This window comes from Lagopus muta, chromosome 7, assembly GCF_023343835.1.
Source record: "Lagopus muta isolate bLagMut1 chromosome 7, bLagMut1 primary, whole genome shotgun sequence".
NCBI lineage: Eukaryota > Metazoa > Chordata > Aves > Galliformes > Phasianidae > Lagopus > Lagopus muta.
The window spans coordinates 5,449,398-5,470,948 of NC_064439.1; the positions used below are offsets into that span (position 1 = coordinate 5,449,398).

At 48.6% G+C, this 21,551-nt stretch overlaps 1 protein-coding gene across 1 annotated transcript; it reads left to right on the top strand.

Annotated features, from left to right (window-relative positions):
- The first annotated feature begins 1,128 nt into the window (after positions 1-1,128).
- Positions 1,129-11,848, top strand: CSRNP1 (cysteine and serine rich nuclear protein 1). Its single transcript, XM_048950722.1, has 5 exons — positions 1,129-1,220; positions 6,087-6,282; positions 8,467-8,726; positions 9,392-9,688; positions 10,616-11,848. Exons 2-5 carry the CDS (start codon positions 6,111-6,113, stop codon positions 11,597-11,599), a joined length of 1,713 nt encoding a protein of 570 aa, XP_048806679.1. The 5' UTR covers positions 1,129-1,220; positions 6,087-6,110; the 3' UTR covers positions 11,600-11,848.
- The last annotated feature ends 9,703 nt before the right edge of the window (positions 11,849-21,551 follow it).

Genomic DNA, 21,551 nt, shown 5'->3' on the forward strand with positions numbered 1-21,551 from the left:
CCCAGGCCCTTGTGGCATTTGAACATCCTGAGGTATCCAAACCCCTTTTGGAGTCCCAGTGTGGCTGCATGTTCCCAAAATTCCATGAGATCTAAACACTCTGAATTACCCAAATCTTTACCAGGGTCCCGCATGGTTCTGGAAACCCAAGCCTTTCCCTGCAGTATCCAAACCTCTTTCTGGATCACAGTGGGTTCCCAAATTCCATGTGGGATCTATACACCCTGAGGGACTCAAACCCCTTTTGGGGTCCCAATGTGGTTGTGCGTCCCCAAACTTCCACGGGATCTGAACTCCCTGAGAAATCCAAATCCCCTTCAGGGTCACAGTGCAATTGCGTGCTCTGAAATTCCATGTGGGATCTCAACATTCTGAAGCACCCAAACCTCATTTGGGGTCCTGGTGTGGCTGCGTCCCCCTCAAACTTCCTCGGGATCTGAACACCCTGAGACATGCAAATCCCTTCCAGGGTCACAGTGCAATTGCAGGTTCCCAAACTCCACATGGGATCTGAACACCCTGAGGCACCCAACCCCCTTTTGAAATCGCAGTGTGGCTGCGGCCCCAAACTTTTGGAGGGATCTGAATACCTCAAGGCACCCAAACACATTTCAGGGTCACAGCGTGGTTACGAGCGCCCAAACTTCTGAGAGATCCGAACACCCCGAGGCATCCGAATCACTTTCAGAGTCACAGTACAATTGGGAGTTCCCAAATTGCACGTGGGATCTGAGTGATCTGAAGCACCCAAACCCCTTTTTGGGGGTCCCGGTGTGGCTGCGCGTCCCCAAACTTTCACGGGATCCGAACTCTCTTGAGGCACCCAAAGCCGTTCTGGGGTCCCGGCGCGGTTGTGGCTCCCAGCCCCTCAGGCCGTGTTTGCGGGGAGGCCCTCACCCCTCCGGCGCCCGCGCTCCGGGCCCAAGCCGCCCCGCCGTCCCCCGGGCCCCTCACGGGCAGCGCCCCCGGCGGGCGGGGCGGGGAGGCGGCGGCGGCGGCCCTGAGTCAGCGCCCCGCCCGGGGGGGGGCAGGAAGCCGGGCGGGCCCGGGAGCGCGCCGGCCCCGCTCCTGTCACCGCCTGCGTCAGAGCCCGGAGTTTTCCACTGACGAAAAAGGGCAGCGCGGCGCGGCGCGGCGCAGCCCCGGCAGCGGCAGAGCGGGAGGCGCCGCCGCCACTGCAGCCGGAGCCGCCGCGCCGAGAGCCGCAGCCGCCGCCGCAGGTAGGGCCCGGAGCGGGGAGCGGGGGGGGGTTCGCGTCGCCAACGGTCCGGCTCGCGTCGCGCCGCCGTCGGGGCGTACGGCTGGCGTCCGTCCGTCGGGGGTGCGGATCGCCGTCCGCCGTCGGGTGCGGGGGATGCGGCTCGGCGCTCCCGGCTGCGGGGGTCGGGGCTCCCCGTGTCCCGGCGGACGGAGCCGGGCGGGCGCGTCGCGTAGGCGCCGTCTGGGCCGGGGCTGCCGTACCCGCGGCGCCCGGGGGCGGCGGGACCCGGGGAGGCTGAACGAACCGCTCGGAGCTCGGCGGGGACGGCGAGGATCGGGGAGCAGAATTGGGGGGGGGTCTCCGCCGCGAGTCCCCCCCCCGGTTTTTTTTCCCGGCCGGACACCTATTGACGGCACCCCGTCGCCCCTCGCTGAGGCTGCGGCTGCAGTTTTGAGATGTTGAAAGAAAAGCGGGGGGAGAAGAGGAGGGGGTGTGGGGGGGGAGGAAGGCTGGCCGGCTCGCTGTACCCCGGAGCTCCCGGCCGGGGATGTATTCCTGTCGCTACAGCAACACCTACCGGCGCTCCGACGGACGCGCCGACGGACGGAGCGCAGCGCCCGCAGCGCTCAGCGCAACAGCGGCGGCTGTGGCAGCGCTTTGGGGAAAGGGAGAGGGGAACCGGAGGAGCCAAAGGGAAGCCCTCCGCACACAGAGCTGCCCCGGTGTTCCCGGAGCGCTCATCACCTCCGCCGTGTCACTTTGGGATGAGGCTGACGCACGGGGACAGCCTTTTCCCAGAGCCAATTATTATAATTATTATTTTTTAATTATTTTTCCCCCCTTTTATTTTATTTTATTTTTTTTTTTCACGGAACTTCACGTTTTAATCATTATTCTTTTTTCTTTTTTTTTTTTTTCCCTTTTGTTCTTTTCCACGGAGCTTCGCCCTTTCATCGTCACTCTTTTTTAACTATTATCATTTTTTTTTTCTTTTTCCCCTTTGTTCTTTTTCATGCGGCTCCAACATCTTAATTATCACCCTTTTTTTTATTATTATTATCCTTTTTGCCTTTTTCCTTTTCCTCCTTTCTCACGGAGGACACCCGGAGCTTCACATTCCTCCCTTTAATAATTCAGTGCGGGAAAGGAGCGGAGCCGGGGGCAGCGTGCAGCACAGCGTGTACCTGCGGGAGGGCACACACGGAAACCTGCCCTGAATTATTCATGGGGTGTAATCAAGTCGAGGATTTTCCTAGACAAAAGCACGCGTCGCTCTGTTCATATTTATTGCGGTGCAGAGTACATCCGAAGCACGCTGCGTTCGGGCTATGTCAGATAACCTTTTAATGCATTTCCTAATGTTTCTTATTTACCTTTTGAGCTGTCAGTGAGCCAGAAGGGCTTGATGGCAAGCCTACAAAGCCGTTTCTTGCTGGGGTTCCCTAGATATTGGCTCACGTGTGCCCTGCTTCCCATGGACGGCGCTGGCAGTAGGATCGCTCAGGGCACAGCGAGTGCCTAAGGGCTATTTATAACCAGGGGAAAGCTGTGAAACCCTAAACCCAACCACGGGAGAGGGTGAAAATCAGCTGGGCTGAGCCCTACGGGCTCCCCATTGCACCTCAGTAAATATGGCAGGAGTTAAGATGGTTAAGTGGACGGCGGTGATTGAGGGCTGATGGCTCTGCACTGGTGTCTTTTTTGATGGTGCTGAGGTCATGCGGTGCGAATAACACCTGGAAAAGGAAGAAAAACCTCCCCTTGGATTCAGCTCTGGATTCAGAGCTGTAGTGTTAGGTTTTAAAGCAATATTGGGCTCTGCTGAAGGCTCAGCCCCTTTGCACTGGGCTTGCAGGGTGCTCCTAAGGCAGGAAAGCTGCTGGTAAATCCATGCGTAGCACCGCTTGTTTTCTTGCTTTGCAGAGGGAACTTTGCTTACAGTTCACGTGTAGATTTGGGATCCTTCCACCTTTCTGGGATTCTCCCCAGGCGGAAAATCAAATTGCAAACACTGCTGTTCTCCTGCAGTCCCCCAGGAGCTGCTTCCAGGAGAGATTCCCTTTAATTGCCGCATGCTTTGCTCCTTGCAAAACCCCAAAACTTCCTCCCCGTGCCTCTGTGCAGCCCCTTACAGACAGGCCCTGTAGGATTTTGGGTGCCCTCCTCCTCTGTGGGCTGCACGGATGCCTTCTGAAATCCAAATGACTCAAAATATTTACTGTTGATACGTTGTCCAAGTGGAGGATAGTTAAAACATTAATTCTTTGCATTCCTGCATATTAGGGCTTTGCTCTGCAACTCACCGAGTGCCAGAAATGGGACTTAGCGGATTCACTCCCCTTCCCCCCCCCTCCCACTAAGCTCCCCCACCCCCCCAAAAGCTTGGAAAAAAAAATAAAAAAGAAAAGGAGGGAGACAGAGAGAAAAAGAAAGGAATGCACATCTGGGCTAAATATTTGTTAGAAAGTATTCCCAGGATAGTGGGAGTTCTGGTGCCAGAGAGGAATTCCTGCGGGTTTGATCCATTGCATTATGTACTTGTTCCAAAAGCTGTTTTCAGTAAAATAGATGAGTAAGAAGTCTTAGCCAAGAACAGAATGTCTTTTTTGGCAACTAAAAGGAAGATAGGATTATTTTATTTCAGGTTATGTAAAAAAAAAAAGAAAAAAAGAAAAAGAGAGAGAGTAAGAGGGAATAAAGGTGGTAAAATCCTCCTGCGCTCTGAGCCGCTTGCAGAGATTTCCACTGCCGAGCGCTGATATTTTCTGTTTTTCACGCTGCTGTGCACATTTTTGTGACTTCTATGGCAGGCACAGATGCGGATGGGAGTCTCAGGCTTGCGGCATCACTGCAGCTCAGTGATCCCAGCCGTGGTTTCAGCAGCATTGCTCTCATGGCTTGGGTTCTGCTGCCGAGCGCTTGGGCAAGGAGGGGAGGGCACTGATGGCGCCTGGAGGAGGGCACTGGCTGTGCTCAGTGCAGGGCACCGACTCAGCCCTGATGGCTGAACCCCATCCGGGTGGTGTTTATAGGGGGCAGATGGATGTAGAGGTATTTTTTCAAAATAAATTAAAAAAATGGTACCATCCAAAACACAGCTCCATTGGCTGAGTGTTGGGACAGCATCGACATTCTGCTCGCTTCCCTGGGAATTATACAAACTGGGAAAGCCCCTTCATACCTTTGGGGTTTTTTGTCTGTAGGTAGAAGTCCTGGTGCTGCCCAGGCTGCTGGCAGCTGGTCCTCGCCCAGCTCATCTCTGCAGTCAGGATTTGGGGTGGAGGGCTGAATGGATGGATGGCACATGGGAGGAGGTGGCAAACTGATGCAAGGATGGGGTGAGTTTGGCCAAAACGCCATGCCACTGCCTGGCGGCTCCTCTCTGATGCCCGCTGGTGTCCCTGCAGGGAGGGGACAAAGCCCAAGTGACATCAGTGCCTGCTCTACTCCCATCTTCTGGATGTGCTGGAGAGCTGCATTCTCCTCCTGTTGGCTGGAAGGCAACATCCTTCAGTAGGGATAGAGGAGACGGCCTTGCGGCAGTGAGTGGGTTCATCCCAGAGCCACCTGTGTTTGTTTTTGTGGAGTTTTTGACCATTCTATGTGGATGAGGAGGTACTTCATTTTGGACTTCATTTTGGAAGTTTTTTCCTTCACTTCTGGCGTGGGTGACCATCAGCAGAACGGGTGGTGGAAAAAGAACTGAAAAAAAAGGAGATTAGAGAGTTTGCAACGATGTGGCTGCCAGCACTTTGCAAATGAAAAGGAGAGGGCTCAGCACTGGTGCTGGATTGGACATGGTGCCACAGCCACTTTCTGCACATCAGCTTTGGGTCAAGGCCTCGACAACCCAACCTCTGGCACATGCAACCCCATGCAATGATTAACTTCTTCCAAGCCCAGAAACACTTCATCCATCCATCTTTAACCTTTCAGGGGACTTCTGGCACGGAAGCTGTCGGTGAATGTGATCGATGAGCAGTGGGGCTTTGCAGGCACCCACCATCACAGGCACTGTTGAGCATCCCATCGTGGGGAGGTTCTGAAGTCCATGCAGTTTCTGTGCCGCCTGCTCAGGGCTGTCAGGAGGATGTCGGTTTGAGAGATTTAAATTCACATCAGACATGCAAAAGAGGGTGAGAAAGTGATATGGTTACGGTTACGAGGAGTAGGTTGTGCTGGTGGGAGGGTTTCACAAGAGGGCATGAGGACACTTTGTCCATTAACACTGGGTTTGCCCTTCCACCATGCTGCTCCAGGCACACTGGGTTATGAATGCTGGAAATGGGCAGTAGAAGAGCGTGAAGGAAATTTAGGAATCTAGGCAAGCACAGAGCTGCTTTGTTTTTAATTAGCTACGTTGTTTTTAATTGCTACTATGCTTGATACATAACCCAGCCTAAACAAGAATAGCTTATTGAATGGGGGACTGACTATGAAAGGCACCGTGAGGAGAAGGGCTGTTCTTCACAGTTGATATATTTGTATTTCAGTGCTTCATTTAATAAGTCTGTTTCCCCAGGGGGCTGTAGCAAGTAAATCATGCCAGCAGATTGTTCTCTGCAAACCGGCTTATTTTTGTAATTAGCAAGACGCTCGAGCTGTAACTGCGCAGAAAGCGATCGGGGGAAGGAGTTAACATAAAAGAATTAGTAAGCAAAATGTAGTAATTATTGTTGGATAACGTTTGTGTTGATTGAATGGGTTCCTGGGCAGTTGCGTTTCCTCTAAAAGAGGAGAGGAATTGCAGCTGCGTGCAGGGGCGGCAGCGAGGTGTGGTTGTGGGGTGCACCTTTGGGGAGTCACAGCCTGCGCACTGAGCCCGTGCAGACTGTCAGTGGGATGATTTCCCTCTCTCATGATGCTTTTCTCCCTTCCTTTGCAGTTATATGAACAATACGGCGTCACCATGAGCGGGGTGTTGAAAAGGAAGTATGAAGAGCTGGGGGATGACAGCACCTACTGCTCCTCCTCCTCCTGTTCCCCTCTGTCTTCCTCGGCGTCCTCAGGCTGGGACTCAGATGAAGACAGCTCCCGTGGAGACAGCAAGCCCAGCTCTGCCATAGCACCTGGCTTTACCCGTGAGTCCCCTATCGCCTAGCCCTGTTTGCCCTATCCTTATAACCCCCCAATGTCTTCACAAGAGTCTTCCTCAGCTGCTCCTCCTACCATTTTGCCATTTGTTTGCACCTTTTTTTTGGTCCAAATCCAAATTTCTGGGCCCATGGGGCACGCCAGTGCACAAGTGTCCAGAGGATGCTGCTATCAGAGCATCCTCTGTCCTTCAGCATGCTATCAGCTGTTCCATAGGCAACTATGGAACAGACAGCCCGTAATGCTGGTTTTGAAAAATGATTAACCAGCAGCTTAATTACCATTTCAGAACCCGCTTCCTATGTAAGGTGGGGACTTTGCCAAAGAACACGACGCGTTTGACATTGCCTCCGCTGTCAGTACAGATAAATGCTATTTTGTTTTCCCAGTGTTATCGGTTTTGAGGGCTTTTAGGAAAACATGCAGAAGACAAGGTCATAAAATCCCTTATCTGCTGTGCAAAGGGAAAAGAAAGACAATAGGAGACCATCTTCGTGGAGGAGAAATGGTCCAACCCAGTAAATTACACTGAACACCCACTGTATATAGCAGTTAAGCTCCACTTAGCAGACACACACAAACACGCGGGGTCTGAAAAGGCTTTAGAAGTCTTGTAATAATAAAGAGTCTCATTCTTGCTTGTCTTCCCAGGTTTGGTGACAAAACAATGAACTTTTTGTATTCTCTGGCTCCATTGAAAAAGGGTCAGGAATGGAAAAACAATTTGGAGGGGGGGGGGGGAAGGAGGGAGAAGCAAATGCCAAAGTGCAGCAGCTCGGTCGATAGATGCTGGCGGTGGTTAACTTGCCTCTTGATAAAGAGCTGATGGTTTAGAAGATTGAATCAAGGTTATTATGAAAAAGCAACGCACAGTGCAAAGATAGCATCAAAGCGATGGCGCAGCCTGGTTCGAAACCCTCAGTGAGTGAGCAGAAGCTGCTGACACAGCTGGGTGAATGCTTTTTTTTTTCTTTTCTTTTTTTCCATCTGAAACTGAGATGCGGTATTTTGGCAAGCAAGACCTGTGAAATGTAGGTGCAGCTTGCTGTTCAGTTTGCACTTTCTCAGCTCTGCTATCCAAGCAGCACAGCTCAGTCTCGTGCTGGGGATTGACCCAGCCCTTCCTGGCTGCTTGTTCCCACATTCCCACTACTTCATTAGCAGAGAGTGACACCAAAAAAATCAGACACTGAATTTGTGCATTGCCTCCTCTTCTTCCTGGCATGCAAACAGCACAAGGGACATTTGGATGGGATATAAGGAAAGCTTTCTATAATAAGGGTGGTGAAGCATTGGCACAGGTTGCTCAGAGAGGTGGTGAATGTCCCATTCCTGGAGACACTCAAAAGTCAGGCTGGACAACGCCCTGAGCACCTGATGGAGCTGTGAGTGTCCCTGTTCTTTGCAGGGGGGTTGGACCAGATGGCCTTTAAAGGTCAGTTCCAACTCAGACAGTTCTATGATTCTGTGAAATTGCTCTGACCAGTTATTCCACCCCTACTTGCTCCATCTGCGTGTGCAGAACCGGGTATCTCTGGAGAAGCTCTGCTCTGAGTGCTGTGTAGTGTATTTCAGCAGCATAAAATAAACCAGAGTCATGCATTGCCGTGTTTACCCTGGGGTCACCTGCATCAAGATTAACATCTTAGCAGCTGCACTCAAATGAGTCTTACAAGAATAAACTGTAGATTCGTGGTTCCTCCCAGTGGATGGTAAAAGGAAATACCAGGAGAAGCAGCCAATTCAGGCTATTTTCTGTCCTGCCCCAAAAGCTGTAGCTGAAGCATCAGTGTCCCAATGTTGTGGGACCCTGGGACAGCAGGCAGGGTGAAGGGGTTGGGAACAGGACAGGTGTGGTTGGCTGCTTGTTCGTTCTGCTCTGCTGCATGTGAAGTATACGCAAATGTATTTCCTGGCAGAAGTTGTGGTGGGGAGGAGAAGCAGTGGGCATTTATTAGGGTGAATCTGAGTGGTGACTCCAGTGCATCAGGACTTGGCTTAGTTTCCCCTGTATCCACTTTCCACCTTTAGATCCTGGAGCACGAGATGCGGTGACCTTATTGTATTATGTTACCATTGCGAGTCCGGTTCATAGCGTTTAGCAAAGTTATTTTACCTCCATCTTCAGGATGGCATCGCTGACTGTATACTCTTTTCTCCCCCTTTTTTAGCCACGTCCATCCTGAAGAAATCCAAACGGCTAAAGAAGAACAACGTGGAGTTTGACCGGGTCACTGTGTTCTACTTCCCGCGCTGCCAGGGCTTCACGAGCGTACCGAGCCGTGGGGGCTGCACGCTGGGGATGGTGAGCAAACACAGCTCCTCTCGGCAGTTCACGTTAGCAGAGTTCTCCAAGGAGCAGGAAAACGTTCGTCGGGAGAAACTGGAAGAGAAATTGAAAGAGGAGAAGTTGGAAGCCTTGAAATGGAAAGTGAGTGGCTGGATTGGGGGTGTCTTTTCTCATGAAGGTCTTTTCTTTCTGTTGGTCTTTCTGAGTCCTTGGGACATTGATCCAGAACCTTCTTTGGGTCTCTGAGAAACACAGGTTGGTTCTCTACCTTGAAAGAAGTGATGCTCAGCTCCCCTGGCAGGTATTCATCAGGTGTTCAGGTGGGACCTGAGCGAGATGCTGTGCACCCCATGGTCTTCAGGCTCTCGGGTTTCTCTCTGGAGGCTCTGAGACAGATACTGGTCATAGAGGTGGCCACTACTGGGGCAAGTCAGGAAGTGTCTGTGCTATGCAGTCAGATGTATGGTCTGGTGTTTGGGTGGTCCTCTGTGGAGCCAGGAGTCAGATCCTTATGGATCTCTTCCAATTTGTATTATTCTGCGATTTTATGATTCATGTATTGGAACAGGCTGCCCAGGGAGGTAGTGGAGTCACTATCCCTGAAATTGTTCAGGAACCATGGAGATGTGGCACTGAGGGACATGGTTAGCAGGCATGGTGGGGATGAGTTGGGATTGGACTAGATGACTTTAGTGGTCTTTTCCAATCTTTATGATTCCATGATTTCTCCTGGCCTGAGGTGTTGAGGGTTGCTGTCTTGGTGTCCCTGAGACCTCCATAACACTTTGCCCATGTTTTGCCCTCAGCTCACCATGAACGGCACGAAGGAATCGGAGGAAGCCAACCAGCTCACTATTGAAGACATCTCTGACGACGACATCGACGTCAGCAACGTGGACCTGGAGGATGGCTTTTTCCTCCAGCCCTATCCAGCCAAGAAAAGGCGTGCACTGCTCAAAGCTGTTGGGGTGAAGAAGATAGACAAGGAGGAGAAGCGGGAGCTGCACAGCATCCGCCTGTCCCGGGAGGATTGTGGCTGTGACTGTCAGGAGGTCTGCGATCCCGAGACCTGCAGCTGTAGCTTGGCAGGCATTAAGTGCCAGGTACTGCCCTATCTCATGCATCTCAAGTTGAAGCGGGTAAAGCTCTTGGAGATGCTGCTGGAAAGCATCTTCCTCCCAAATCGCTCATCCCATGGGGATGTGCAAGTGCACACACATTGTGAATGGCAGAGAGAGATGGGCTGTGGGGGATGCCTTGGCAAAGGGAAGCCCTTCGCTCCTCCCACGAGGCTCCAATTTCTCCTCCTCCTTTGGTTTTATTCTTATTCTCCTTGTTGGTGTGCATCCCAACTCCCAGCACACGTAGGAGCATCAGTGTCAGCTCTGCAGGCCTACCTGCACATCACAGGGTGACCCCTGTAGCTGCACTTAGTTACCTTCGTTTATTTTTTTTATATTTTCTGTTTTCAGAGGTGCTTGTCCTGCTGTATTTGCAGGAGTATTCATTACTGTGGGTGCTGCTCACTTGCTTGCTATGTGCTGTGGTTGCAGGCTGAGCGGTGCAGGGTGTGTGTGTGCAGACAGTTGGTGTGCACAGGCGCTTGGATATGCACAGGCAGATGGATGTGCACAGGCAGATGGATGTGCACAGGGGGACTCATGGTCCATGTGCATGTCACAGCCCCCCTCTAGTGGCTGCTCACAGCTGGTACGTAGAAGTGCTGCAGATACCAGTGGAGCAATTTGTCCTTCATCCCGCAGAGAGGCAGAAGCTTGTGATATAGATCAGATATTAGATATCGTGGTGCAGTGCACAAAAATTCACATTTGCCCACTTATGTCTCCTTTGCGAGCATCTTCCAAAGAGCAAGTGGTGTGGGTTGGTTTTTTTTTTACTATTTTGTATTTTTTGGCTTGCTTTTAAATCCCTCACCCATGCTGCAGAGGTGATGTGTGAGAGTTGGGGGGGTTAATCAAGGTGGCTTGGGCTTTAGGCGAGGGTCCTCACCTCCATGTTTTTCCCCTCAGATGGACCACACCTCCTTCCCCTGTGGCTGTACCAAGGACGGCTGCGGCAACACAGAAGGTAGGATCGAGTTCAACCAGGCCCGGGTGCAGACCCACTTCATCCACACCATCATGAAGCTGGAGCTGGAGAAGCAGCAGCAGAGCAGTGAGGGGGTGGCAGAGGTTGAACCTCTCTTCCGAGAGCGGTTGCCTCAGCTGGGCTGCACAGCGACAAAGGGGCCCTTGGAAGAACGAACGGCGCCGCTGGCCCCCGCCTTCCAGTTCAGCCCTGAGTTGGAAGCCCTGGGGGAGAACAGCTGCAGCAGCGACATGACGGACTCCTCCATCTCCTCCCACCCCAGCGAGGACCTGGAGGAACCCTATGAGAGCCTCCCCTCCGACAAGTCCCAGTCGGACATCGATGACGATGGCTTGGCACGCATCCTCCACTTCAACGATTCAGATGCCGAGGAGGAGGCAGACCGCTGCCAGGACAACCTGAGCTGTTTCCACCCTGCCGACTTCTTCATTGAGGACCATGGCTGTGAGGCCAAGCCCGGCCCTGGGGCCTCATCCCACCTCTCTGAGTGCCTGGACGAGAACGCCAACCAGGACAGTGGTGGGCTGCTGGAGGAGGCCATGCACGCGCGCTGTGATGGGGTGTCGTGCTGCGCCCCAGCCCCAGCTGAGTCGTGTTCCAAGAGCTATGCTGACCTCAGCCTTTCCTCTGACTCCTTGGATTTCTTCCAGTCCTTCTCGGACTATAACTTGGGACCCCTTTACAACTCCTTGAAGGAGTATGAGAACCTTGATAACTTCTCAGCGTTACAGTTTCAGTTGCCTAATTTCCCCGGTTTCCCGCAAGCTGGAGATCAGGGCTCCTGTTTCTTGGAGTCTCTCATCGGTTTGTCCGAATCCGTCCCCGAAACCCCAGCCCCTTTCACAGACAATCAGCTTTTGGAGGACGCCATCAAGTCATCGCTGATGGAAACAGTGAAGGTGTGAAGCTCCTGGCTGGCTGGGGATGCGAAGGATTGGCAGCATCGTGGTGCTGAAACCAAAGCCGAAGAACGGTTGGACGGGCAAACTTTCACTTGTGCTATGTGAAAAGGATTTAAAAAAAAAAACAAAATCAGACTTTCTGAGCAGACAAACTATTTTTGGTCTTTATAGAATGTGGACGTTTTGACATACTGCAGCTACAATCAGTCCTCTTGCTGTTTGTGCAAAAATTTCTAAACTTTCATGATGGGGTTGGGGGAGGGGGGGGGTGGAGGGAGGGACGAAGACTTTCAAGTATGAATTTCCTTGTGTTTTGTATGCAAAGGCCTGTTGAGAAATGCTCCTTGCGAATGTTGCCAGTCGTACACACAGCCCCTTCTAGAAACGTTTCGGTGTCGCGGGAACTTTTTCAGCCAACTCTTGAAGCTGTATTTATTGTGAAAATTCGTGATTTGCATAAGAGCCAGACCAACATGCTCTTGGGTTTAAATCGGAAAAGGTTTACAGAAGAGATCCGTACACTATATACATAATCATCCTTCATCTATTTATTGCAAATTCCAGAATTTAACTAGCCACTGAAGCTTGAACTAGCATGAAACCTTATTTAAATTGGTGATACCTCAGATGTATTATGTGCACAATCATATTTTTTGCATAATATATCTGTATTTATTTATTTTCTACCTGTAGTACATGAATAGCACTGTGGTTTGTCAGTGACCTGGAAGGGCAGTAAGGTCTCCAGCAGCACACGTCCTAAAGATGACCCCAGTGTCTGAGTCTGGGAGGTGCTGTCTGTTTGGTCTTCACCTCACATTGCTACAAGAGCTGAATGCAAGGTGGGTGGGAGGGGAGGGATGAGGGAGGTGTTCCTACAGCATCCTCTGGTAGTGAACCATCCTTTGTAGACGTGATAGCACATAGTCTGGTATGCATGATACTGCTATAGGGAGCAAAACCATCCTGTGTTTGAGAAACATGAGCTAGCTCTATTTAATGAACAAAAACCACCGAAATCTTTCCATAAATTATTTTCTAATTTATTGAATTTCCTAAGGATTTGGCCATGAGATCTTTCGTGATCACTTATGGTGCCTGAATATGCAGAGGAACTGCCAGCAAGGGAGAAAGTCAGGGTGACCTTTGCAGCCCGTGGGGCTTTGGAGAGCAAAGTGAAGGGCAGCAGCACCCTTACGACTCCCAGATATCAAGGAAATGGCAACTCCAGAAACTTGTGGGCCAGACTGTTTATACTCTTTTTTTAAGCAGATAAATTGGGTAAATCAAGGAAAGGAGATGAATATGAAGGTTGTTGCATTATTTATTGAGTCCAATTGCAGAGAGGAGGAAAAAAGAGAAATGGTTGTGCTTAGGAGGGAGATTAGAGGCCTACTTAGATTTTTTGTTGTTTGAATCAGCCTGAGAACATGACACTATTTGGCCATGCCACGTAACTGGACCCAAACCTGCACGCCAGTGATACACTAAGTGCCTACGCCAGCAGCGTGAGCGTCTAAGTATCTCTCTGGAAACCCACAGCTGTACATTGAATTCCCCCCTTGCATAGTCACCCAGTTGGGGGGAATCATCCCAGAATGTGGGGCTGGGGACCTTTCCCTTAGCTGAACCCTCGCTGTCCCCACCGGCAGGGATGGGGGCTGTTTGAGACCTGCCACTTGATGGACAAGTAGTCTTGCCATGCCACCATGGCACCCTGCCAGCAATTTGGAAAGCTTCTGGCGTATGAATAGCACGAAGGCTGGTTTTTTTTTGTTTTTGTTCTTTTTTGTTTTTGTTTTTTAAATTATTGTTATTAATTATTATTATTATTATTATTTAATTGTACGTCTTCTCTGGTATTGAGCCGGTCAACCTTGAAGCAGAGTCAACCCGCCACGTCCTCCCACAAGGCATCCCCTGAGGCCATCGCCATGGGCAGGAGGGCGACTGTAGGAATACTACTGGCAGATGGAGGATTTCCTGGATACCTATCTATCTATCTATCTATCTATCTATCTATCTATCTATCTATCTATCTTATTTTTTTGTTGTCGCCGTCGTTTCTTTTGACTGAAAACCCCCCTTGGTTGTCTTCTGGTGGTAGTTGCTATCCTTCAGACTGCATCAAAAATACTGACTGTTGGAAGTCTGGTACCGTTCTGTATTTATTGGCACTAATATATTTTGTAACATTCCTCAGTTTCTCTGCATATATATATATATTTATATATATAAAATATAGGCATATATTTTATATATATATATATACACAACACTTTTTGTAATGAATGACAGAGATTGACTCCTGCCATTGTGGATTTTTTTTTTTCTATAATTTATTCATTTTATTTGTGTTGGTGCCAAAAAAAAAAAAAAAAAAAAGATTTTTTTTCTCTTTTTTTTTTTTTTTTCTTTTCAAGGCACTGAATTGTAAATATATAATTTTGTTGCTTGTTTGTTTGTTTTTCTTCTCGGTATCTATGTAAAAAGTTGCCTGTTAAACAGTTTTTAAACTGGCTATTTATTGACACAATCTGTAATTATCTAATGTATTGATTGAAACACTTTGGTTTCAACATAGCTTTATTTTAGCTTTCTTTGTGTATATATTGTGATTATGTTGCTTAAGGGTACAAGTTAAAAAAAAATGCTTTATTTTTACCTTATCCATTTGCATTTGTTTAAAAAAAAAAAAAAGGAAAAAAGCATATTTGTCTACAGCTGCTGTCTCTCATTTCATCAAAGCAATATGAAGAAATTTCCATTACACTTTCAATAAAATAATTTTGTTTGAATGCGGCAGCGTCTTCACCCTTTCTCCTTGCGCCTCCAGCATGACTGCTTGTTACTTTCTTCTCTCTGCTGTGGCTCAGATGCTTGGATGAGGGGTGTGAGAGCTACTGCATGTCACAGCTGCTCCTTTTTTCCTTTAGTTTTTGCTTTTTTTGGACCGTTTTGAAGCTCATCACCCCAGGATTCCCACCCCAAATAATGAGATGGACCTCAAAATCATGACTTTGCCCAAGGACGGCTGTCCTCCCAGAAGTACCCAGTACCACGATGAAAGAAGAGTGTCAAAGGACGCCCTTGGGGTGGGACACTGTCCTCATCCCCATGCCTGTAGCTCTGTCCAGACGTGGACACTGAAACTGCACCGGGCAGAGCATCTTTAGCAAGGAAATGGGAAACGGTGGTTGTATCAAAGCCCAGCAAAATGCTGGCACGGTGGGTTGGAGTTGTCTGGCTGGAAGGTCACTGTGTTGAGGCCATCTGGGCTGTCCCACTAATGCAGCTCTTTCTGCAGGACCTTCCTGCTGACTGGTGCCAGCCCATGATGGGTGGCACTGAGGATTCAGGAATGGAAAGGCCAAATTCATCAGTGAGCACAAATCAGAGACGTGAACACGGAACATGAGCTGGATTTGGAACCACGTGTTTTTTCCCCATCAACGTTTGCGCCCCTCAAAATCCAGACTGAGTGGGAATAAAAAACCCTCTAGCCCATTGCAAAGGTGTTTCCCACTGTCACTGTAGTTTGTGCTGATGAACCGTTAAATGTTCATCTTCACTGGGCCAAAACAGCCTACAGCAAACTGTCATGGTCACCACAGCCTTCCTGCTTTTCCACCCCAGCGGGAGCCTCCTGTGTCACTCGTCTCCCTCCTTGGCAGCCTCCATGGCAAGGCTGAGGCCAGCTGCAATTCAGCACGCGGCAGGACAGACGTGCCCAGACCCGATGACACACGGCTGTGATTCATTGCCGTGGGCAGCTCCTTCAATGGACCCAATAAATCCTGCCTCTGCAGCTCCAGCTCGAGCTGTGCACTCCCCACCTTCCTCACCCTCTTTACTGTCGTTAGTTTTTCTCCTCCGTGCAGCTACCCTCATTCCTAACACCCAAAAGCACACAATTATTCATTGTTTGCTTTCATTTCATTCTTTAGTTGCTGCTGAAAGAGTTAAAGCATCTTTGCAACCAGCAGACAGACAGCAGTTCTCTCCCTACATAGGGACTGAGTCATTTGTTGCGCAGAGCTGGCACCAAGCAGGAAGGAGATGTCTCTGTTCTGGGCAGGAACAGCCATAAAGTGACAAAAAGATGAACTTCATGTGCAGTAGGGAAAAAAAACACCCCAGGAGCTGCAGGGCAATGCAAGCCCAGGGTGTTGCCTGGGATGCTTTCATAAAGCCAGATTTTCCCACGTCAAGGACCTGCGTCTACTCTGAAGATCCAAAATAAACCACTTTTTATCCTTGCAGCACAGAAATCCTCATCACTCCATAAGGGTCCCTCTATCTAATCAACCAGTATTGCACACCAGCACAAAAGCAGCTTAATTTGAACCCCACGGGGGTTCCTTTGTGCTTATCCATCTCAGGAGCATCCCAGGAAATGGGTGTTGCTAAATGTAGAGAAGAAAGGTAAGTAATTCCTAGAATCATTGAAGTAGTAAGGAGCACTAAGATCACCTAGTCCAATCACCAGCCCATGCCTGTGACAGCTCTAGGCCATGTCACTCACTGTGACATCCACTGTTTTCTTGAACATCTCCAGGGATGGTGATTCCCCATCTCCCTGGGCAGCCTGTGCCAATGCCTCACCACCCATTCAGGGTTCCTAATATCCAACCTGAACCTCCCCTGACACAACTTCGTGCCAGTACCTCTCATCCTAGCTCTATTTCTTGCTAGAAAACAATGAATATTCTTCTTTTGACAGACACCTGGCTAAAGGGAGAATTCAGATAAGTCACTGATGGAAAGAACCAAGTTTTCTCCTTCACAGCTTCATCTACGAGGAGTTTTAAATACGGCTTGAACCACACATTTCATCAGCCTGCTTTATATCACCAGGATGCTGTGAACAGCAGCATTGCCATCTGCTGGGCAGCAGCCCCAGCTGCCTTCTCCTTCAGCTCCACAGCACATTTTGCCCAGAGAGTGAGGTACCAAAATGCCTGAGGCCTGGAGCTCAGAGCAGAGCAGGCTGAGGCAGGGCTCACGGCCATACAGCTCCAGTGCTGAGCTCTGCTCTCTGGGGACAGCAATAGGGCCCGAGGGAACAACGTGGAGCTGTCAGGGGAAGGACAGCTGGGGGTGAGGGAAAGGCTGTGCCTCAGAGGGCAGTGGGCATGGAATGGGATGCCCAGGCTCAGAGCTGCCATTTGGACAAGGTTGCAGGAGGAAGCTGCCACCACAGCAAATAACATTCCTCCAAAATAAACCTGCTCTATTGAGAGCGTTATCTACTCCACTTCTAGGAAATAATGACTTGGATACTACTTTGGAGTAAATAGAGATGAGAATTTAATGGTTCTTAAGTGTTTTTTATATTGAAAGCTTCCCAAAGTGCTTTGCAGTAATTAGGGCTGAATAGCTGTGAGGAGAGGTGGGAGCACATTGTATTCCCAAAAATATGGGTCAATTTTGCTCAGGAGAGGAAACAATTGGGTGATGAAGTGATGTAAATTTGACTATTGTACTCGGAGGTTTATCTGACAAAACACATCTGGGGTAGGATGTGAATGAGGGCACGTCCATAATATAAGCATGGAATCATAGGATCATAGAATCACAGAATCATAGGATCATAGAATCATAGGATCATAGAATGGCTTGGATTGAAAAGGACCTCAAAGACCATCTAGTTTCAAATTCCCTGCTGTGTGCAGGATCACCAACCAGCAGACCAGGCTGCCCAGAGCCACATCCAGTCTGGCCTTGAATGCCTGCAGGGATGGGGCATCCACAGCCTCCTTGGGCAACCTGTTCCAATACGTCACCACCTTCTGAGTTAAAAATTTCTTCCTAAATCATCTCAATCCAGCTGTGACATGACTGAGGGCTCCATTGCCAAGAGTATCTCTGTGTGATCTCTAAGAGTATCTCTGTGAGATTCTCTAAGAACTCCGGGTGTGCTGTGTTTGGGGCCATTGGAGATGTTTGAAGCTCTGTAGACAGCTCTATGGGGTTGGTGGAGATGAAATGGGGCCTCAGAAACCTGTGCCTCTCTGAATCAGCAGCAGGATGGGATGTCCTCAGTTGTCCCTAGTGGCCTTGTCCTCCATACTGGATCCCTGAATCCCAGAGCTGTGTTGTACAGCATCTACAACCTTACCAAACACCTCAAGATGTTGTGGCCGTCCTGTACCTCACCAGCACCCTACACCTGCTGGGATCAGACTCAGAAGGTGCCTTCAGTAGCCATGAGTGCTTCCTTTCTTTGTTCTGCTAAAGGACATGGGGAACATCAGTTTTCCAAAACATGGATGGCTTTAGCTGCATACTCATCACCCAGCTGTGGAAAATGAAAATATTTTATTACATAATATTTAATATTATGGTACCCAATGGTGTTTTTGCTGTCCTATTGGATATTGTATCTCTGTAAGACCTAGTACCTTCACATAATAAAGCCTGTTGGAAGAACAGCATTTTCCACAGGTGCCTGAGGTCAGGTTACAGATTTTCCTGTAGTGCTCAGAAGCAAGGCTCTTGAATGCCAAGGCATGGAAGAAGCACATGCAATGCCACGTGAGTGCTCCCAGGCCATCGCCTCCTCTTATCCTATGCCATAAATCACAGCTGAGCAGCACAAACTGTTCCTGTCATGGGAACCCGGAAAAAAAATGCTCCTTCTTGGTGCTGAGGACGTGATAATGACTCTAAACAGCCTCTAACACGTGGTTCTCCTGCAGCTGCAGCATAATATTTCTCCTCCTGGCTGCCATCCTTAACCTCTTTGTGGCTCAGGCACTGAGCACACAGAGATAGATCCAATCTCAGGCACCTCAAAGCCAGCAGAGACTGCACTCCTTCACCTCTCAGCATCCAGGAGGGTTCTGGAAAGGATTGAGGGACTCCTGTGGAAAATCCCACTGTCTGAAGCCTTTGATCATGTATACTCAGGGTGCTGCTCTCACTTGGTTCCTAAGCAAGCTGCAAGGGCTATGACTCCATTATTAGTGAGTCTAACAGATCTAGAAGTGAAGCAGCTGAACTTCTGTCACAGCAGAAGTCACAGGCTGTCTTAAAAGTAGCAAGAACCACTCACTAATATTAAAGGGAAGGAAAGCTAATTATTTTTTTTGTGTCTTTGCCTGTGTCAGAGGAGGACAATTGCCAAAATTCTGAATACAGAAGAGACATTGTCAAGGGCAGCCTGATAAAGCAATGAGCTACAAACACAGCTGGGGCTCCAGTCCTTTTGTAAATCCTGAATAAAGCGCTGCTGGTTTCATTTTCACTTGCGCTCACCGCAATAAGCAGAGTTTATCTGTTTTCCAGTAGGACCTCCGGGTAATGGCAGTAAAAAGAAGCTCCCGGTTGCTTATCTGAGCGTCTGCGAGCAAACACAAAGGACAGAGTGCAAGGCTGTATACACGCCTTTTTATCAGCCCGCAAAACTTCTTCGGGAGCTGGTGATAAGTACGTCAAGCATTCCTCCGGTTTGCCAATGCCCTCTAGTGGCACCTAAGCATTCACTTTGCATCTCTGTCTGAAGCAGGGTGAAAGATCAGCTTGTTACCCCCTATTGTAAGCACGTTCACTAACGGCGTGGGTAATTAAGGAAGAGTGTGTGTTGGTGTCGTGCTGTCTCATTTGTGCGGTGCACGTATGACTTGCTGCAGAGCAAAGTGTGTAACATGGTCTGTGGGCTGTGAAACCTGAACTTCTTTCCACCTTCATATCCCTATGTAGGTTTCTCAGGATGCAAACCCATTTCAAGTGCTGGCATTAATGCAAATGTATCTCCTCTTATGTAAATCAGCAATCAGCTTGATTTCCACTCCCAGGAAGTCAGCAATTATGTGTAAAGTCAAGGTTAAAGCAAAGAGAGCTTTACCATTCCTTTGATTAAGTGCACAGTGAGATGCCCAGCTGTGCAGGAACAGCAGCAGGAACTCAGAGGGTGAGAAGGATGCGGCAGTAGGAGCAAGAATGAGGATGAGAACAAAGGTTTTAAGTCTTTATATACATATATGTACATATAAAGTATATGTATATATATGTATATATATATGTATATAAGTATATGTATATATGTATATATAAAGTATATGTGTATATATATATGTATATAAAGACTTAAAACCTTTGTATATACATATATATGTGTGTGTGTATATATATACATATATATATAGATAGATAGATTATATAGATAGATAGATTATATATATATATAGATTATATATATATGAAACTACAAAGTATTTGGCACCCAGGCCATGCAGAAATGGTGTGAGTACCTTTGAACAGTGGAGTAGCTCCATATAAGAAACATGGAAAAGAGACCATGGAGCTGGAAATCTGCATTAGCTGGTTTTGCTCATTACTGTGTTAAGATGCCTGTAGTGGTTTAAATATGCTCACAAAAGGTTATGAATTGGCTTAGGGAAATTCATTTCAAAAGAATCACAATCATTTAAGTTGGAAAAGACCGCTAAGGTCATCTAGTCCAACCACCAACACATTAGTCCAACCATCAGCTTATCAAAGTTCTCTGGCTAAGCCCTTTCACTGCACCTGGTGACATCACAGCCACTGTCTTTAAAGCTTCCACGGTTGAAGAACACCATGAGCAGCCTTCCAGGTCACATCAAGTGTAGTGAAATTGACATCTGCTTCCAGAAGTCTCCACAACCCCACCACAATGACCGGGAAGCAATGCATGCTCTTACCAATCTAAGTCCCTTTTTTTGGCTGATATCCCTTCCTTCAGAGAGCTACCAGATCTTTCTCACAGAGATCTTGTTCCCTCCATAGAGGGAACCCTTTTCAATCGCTGTAACAAACACTTCAGGTTTTGTGCTGGCATGCTAAGTGGAGAGAAAGAACAAATATGCTATAATCTATACCACTTAGCTGCTGAGAGATTCACCCTTTCCTAGCTTAAATATTCCAATTACAATTTACTCAGGCAACCAAGAGGAAGAAGATATTGAATCATCTTCAGTGAAGTGGTAGCAATTTTCCAAGCATTTAATGCTAGCATATTTGATAAGAAGCTGTTGTCTAAATCTTTGCTTAATGTTACTATGCTCAGAACTTGTTAAACTGATCAAAAATGTTCCCAACGTGGAAAAAAAAAAAACAACAAAAAACTAAAAACAAACCCACAACCAAAAGAAAGCAAGGACCTGTTCAAGGCATTGCCCAAGGTTACCCAAACACCTCCACATTGCACAGTTCCCACTGGGCCGTGCAGAAGAAATAACACCTGACAAATTTCGGATTGGGTTAAAACCCAAGCAGGGCTAACCCAGCCAGCTCTTCAGGCTGGTAACTGTCGATGCACATGTTGCATTCCCTTCTAAGAAAAGCATCTGTCCACCCAGCTGCCTGCTGCTCCATGTAACATGACCGGATCTTTATCAATTGGATAATAAGAGCATTAGCTTAAGGGGAGGGTGGTTCAACCTTGGCTGGATGTGCTGGTCCTGTTTTCTAGCATCCTTTTCTCCTCCCTTCTTCCTGCTGAATGTATTTCTGTCTGCCTGCACCCAAATTGCTGGCTCTCAGTTCCAGGGGTGGCAGAGATCTGGGCTAGGAGGAAAAAAAGAGGAAAATGGGAAATGCTGTGGCTGGCAGAGATCTGGTCACCCTCATAGGAGTGCAAAACATCCCAGACTTTTTCCCAGGTGGAGCAGACCATTACCCAGATGGGTAGTCTACCTGACCATGGCAAGTGGTGGTCCTTGCAGGGGGAAATGCCAAGAGGTGCATTCCATCTTTGCTAGCAGCCTTAACATAGCCCTTAAGATGAACATGTAGAAGCCTTTGCAATGAGTAACACTGTGACAGATGGCAGCGGAGGGGCAGACTGACAAAATGGCAGCTGACATGGAAGTGTAGATGAAGCAAAAGTGTGAAACTGAATCTCTCCATGTGGAAAAAATGGCACCCATTGACATTCATTGATGTTTGCTGAACGTTTATGGAGACCGTG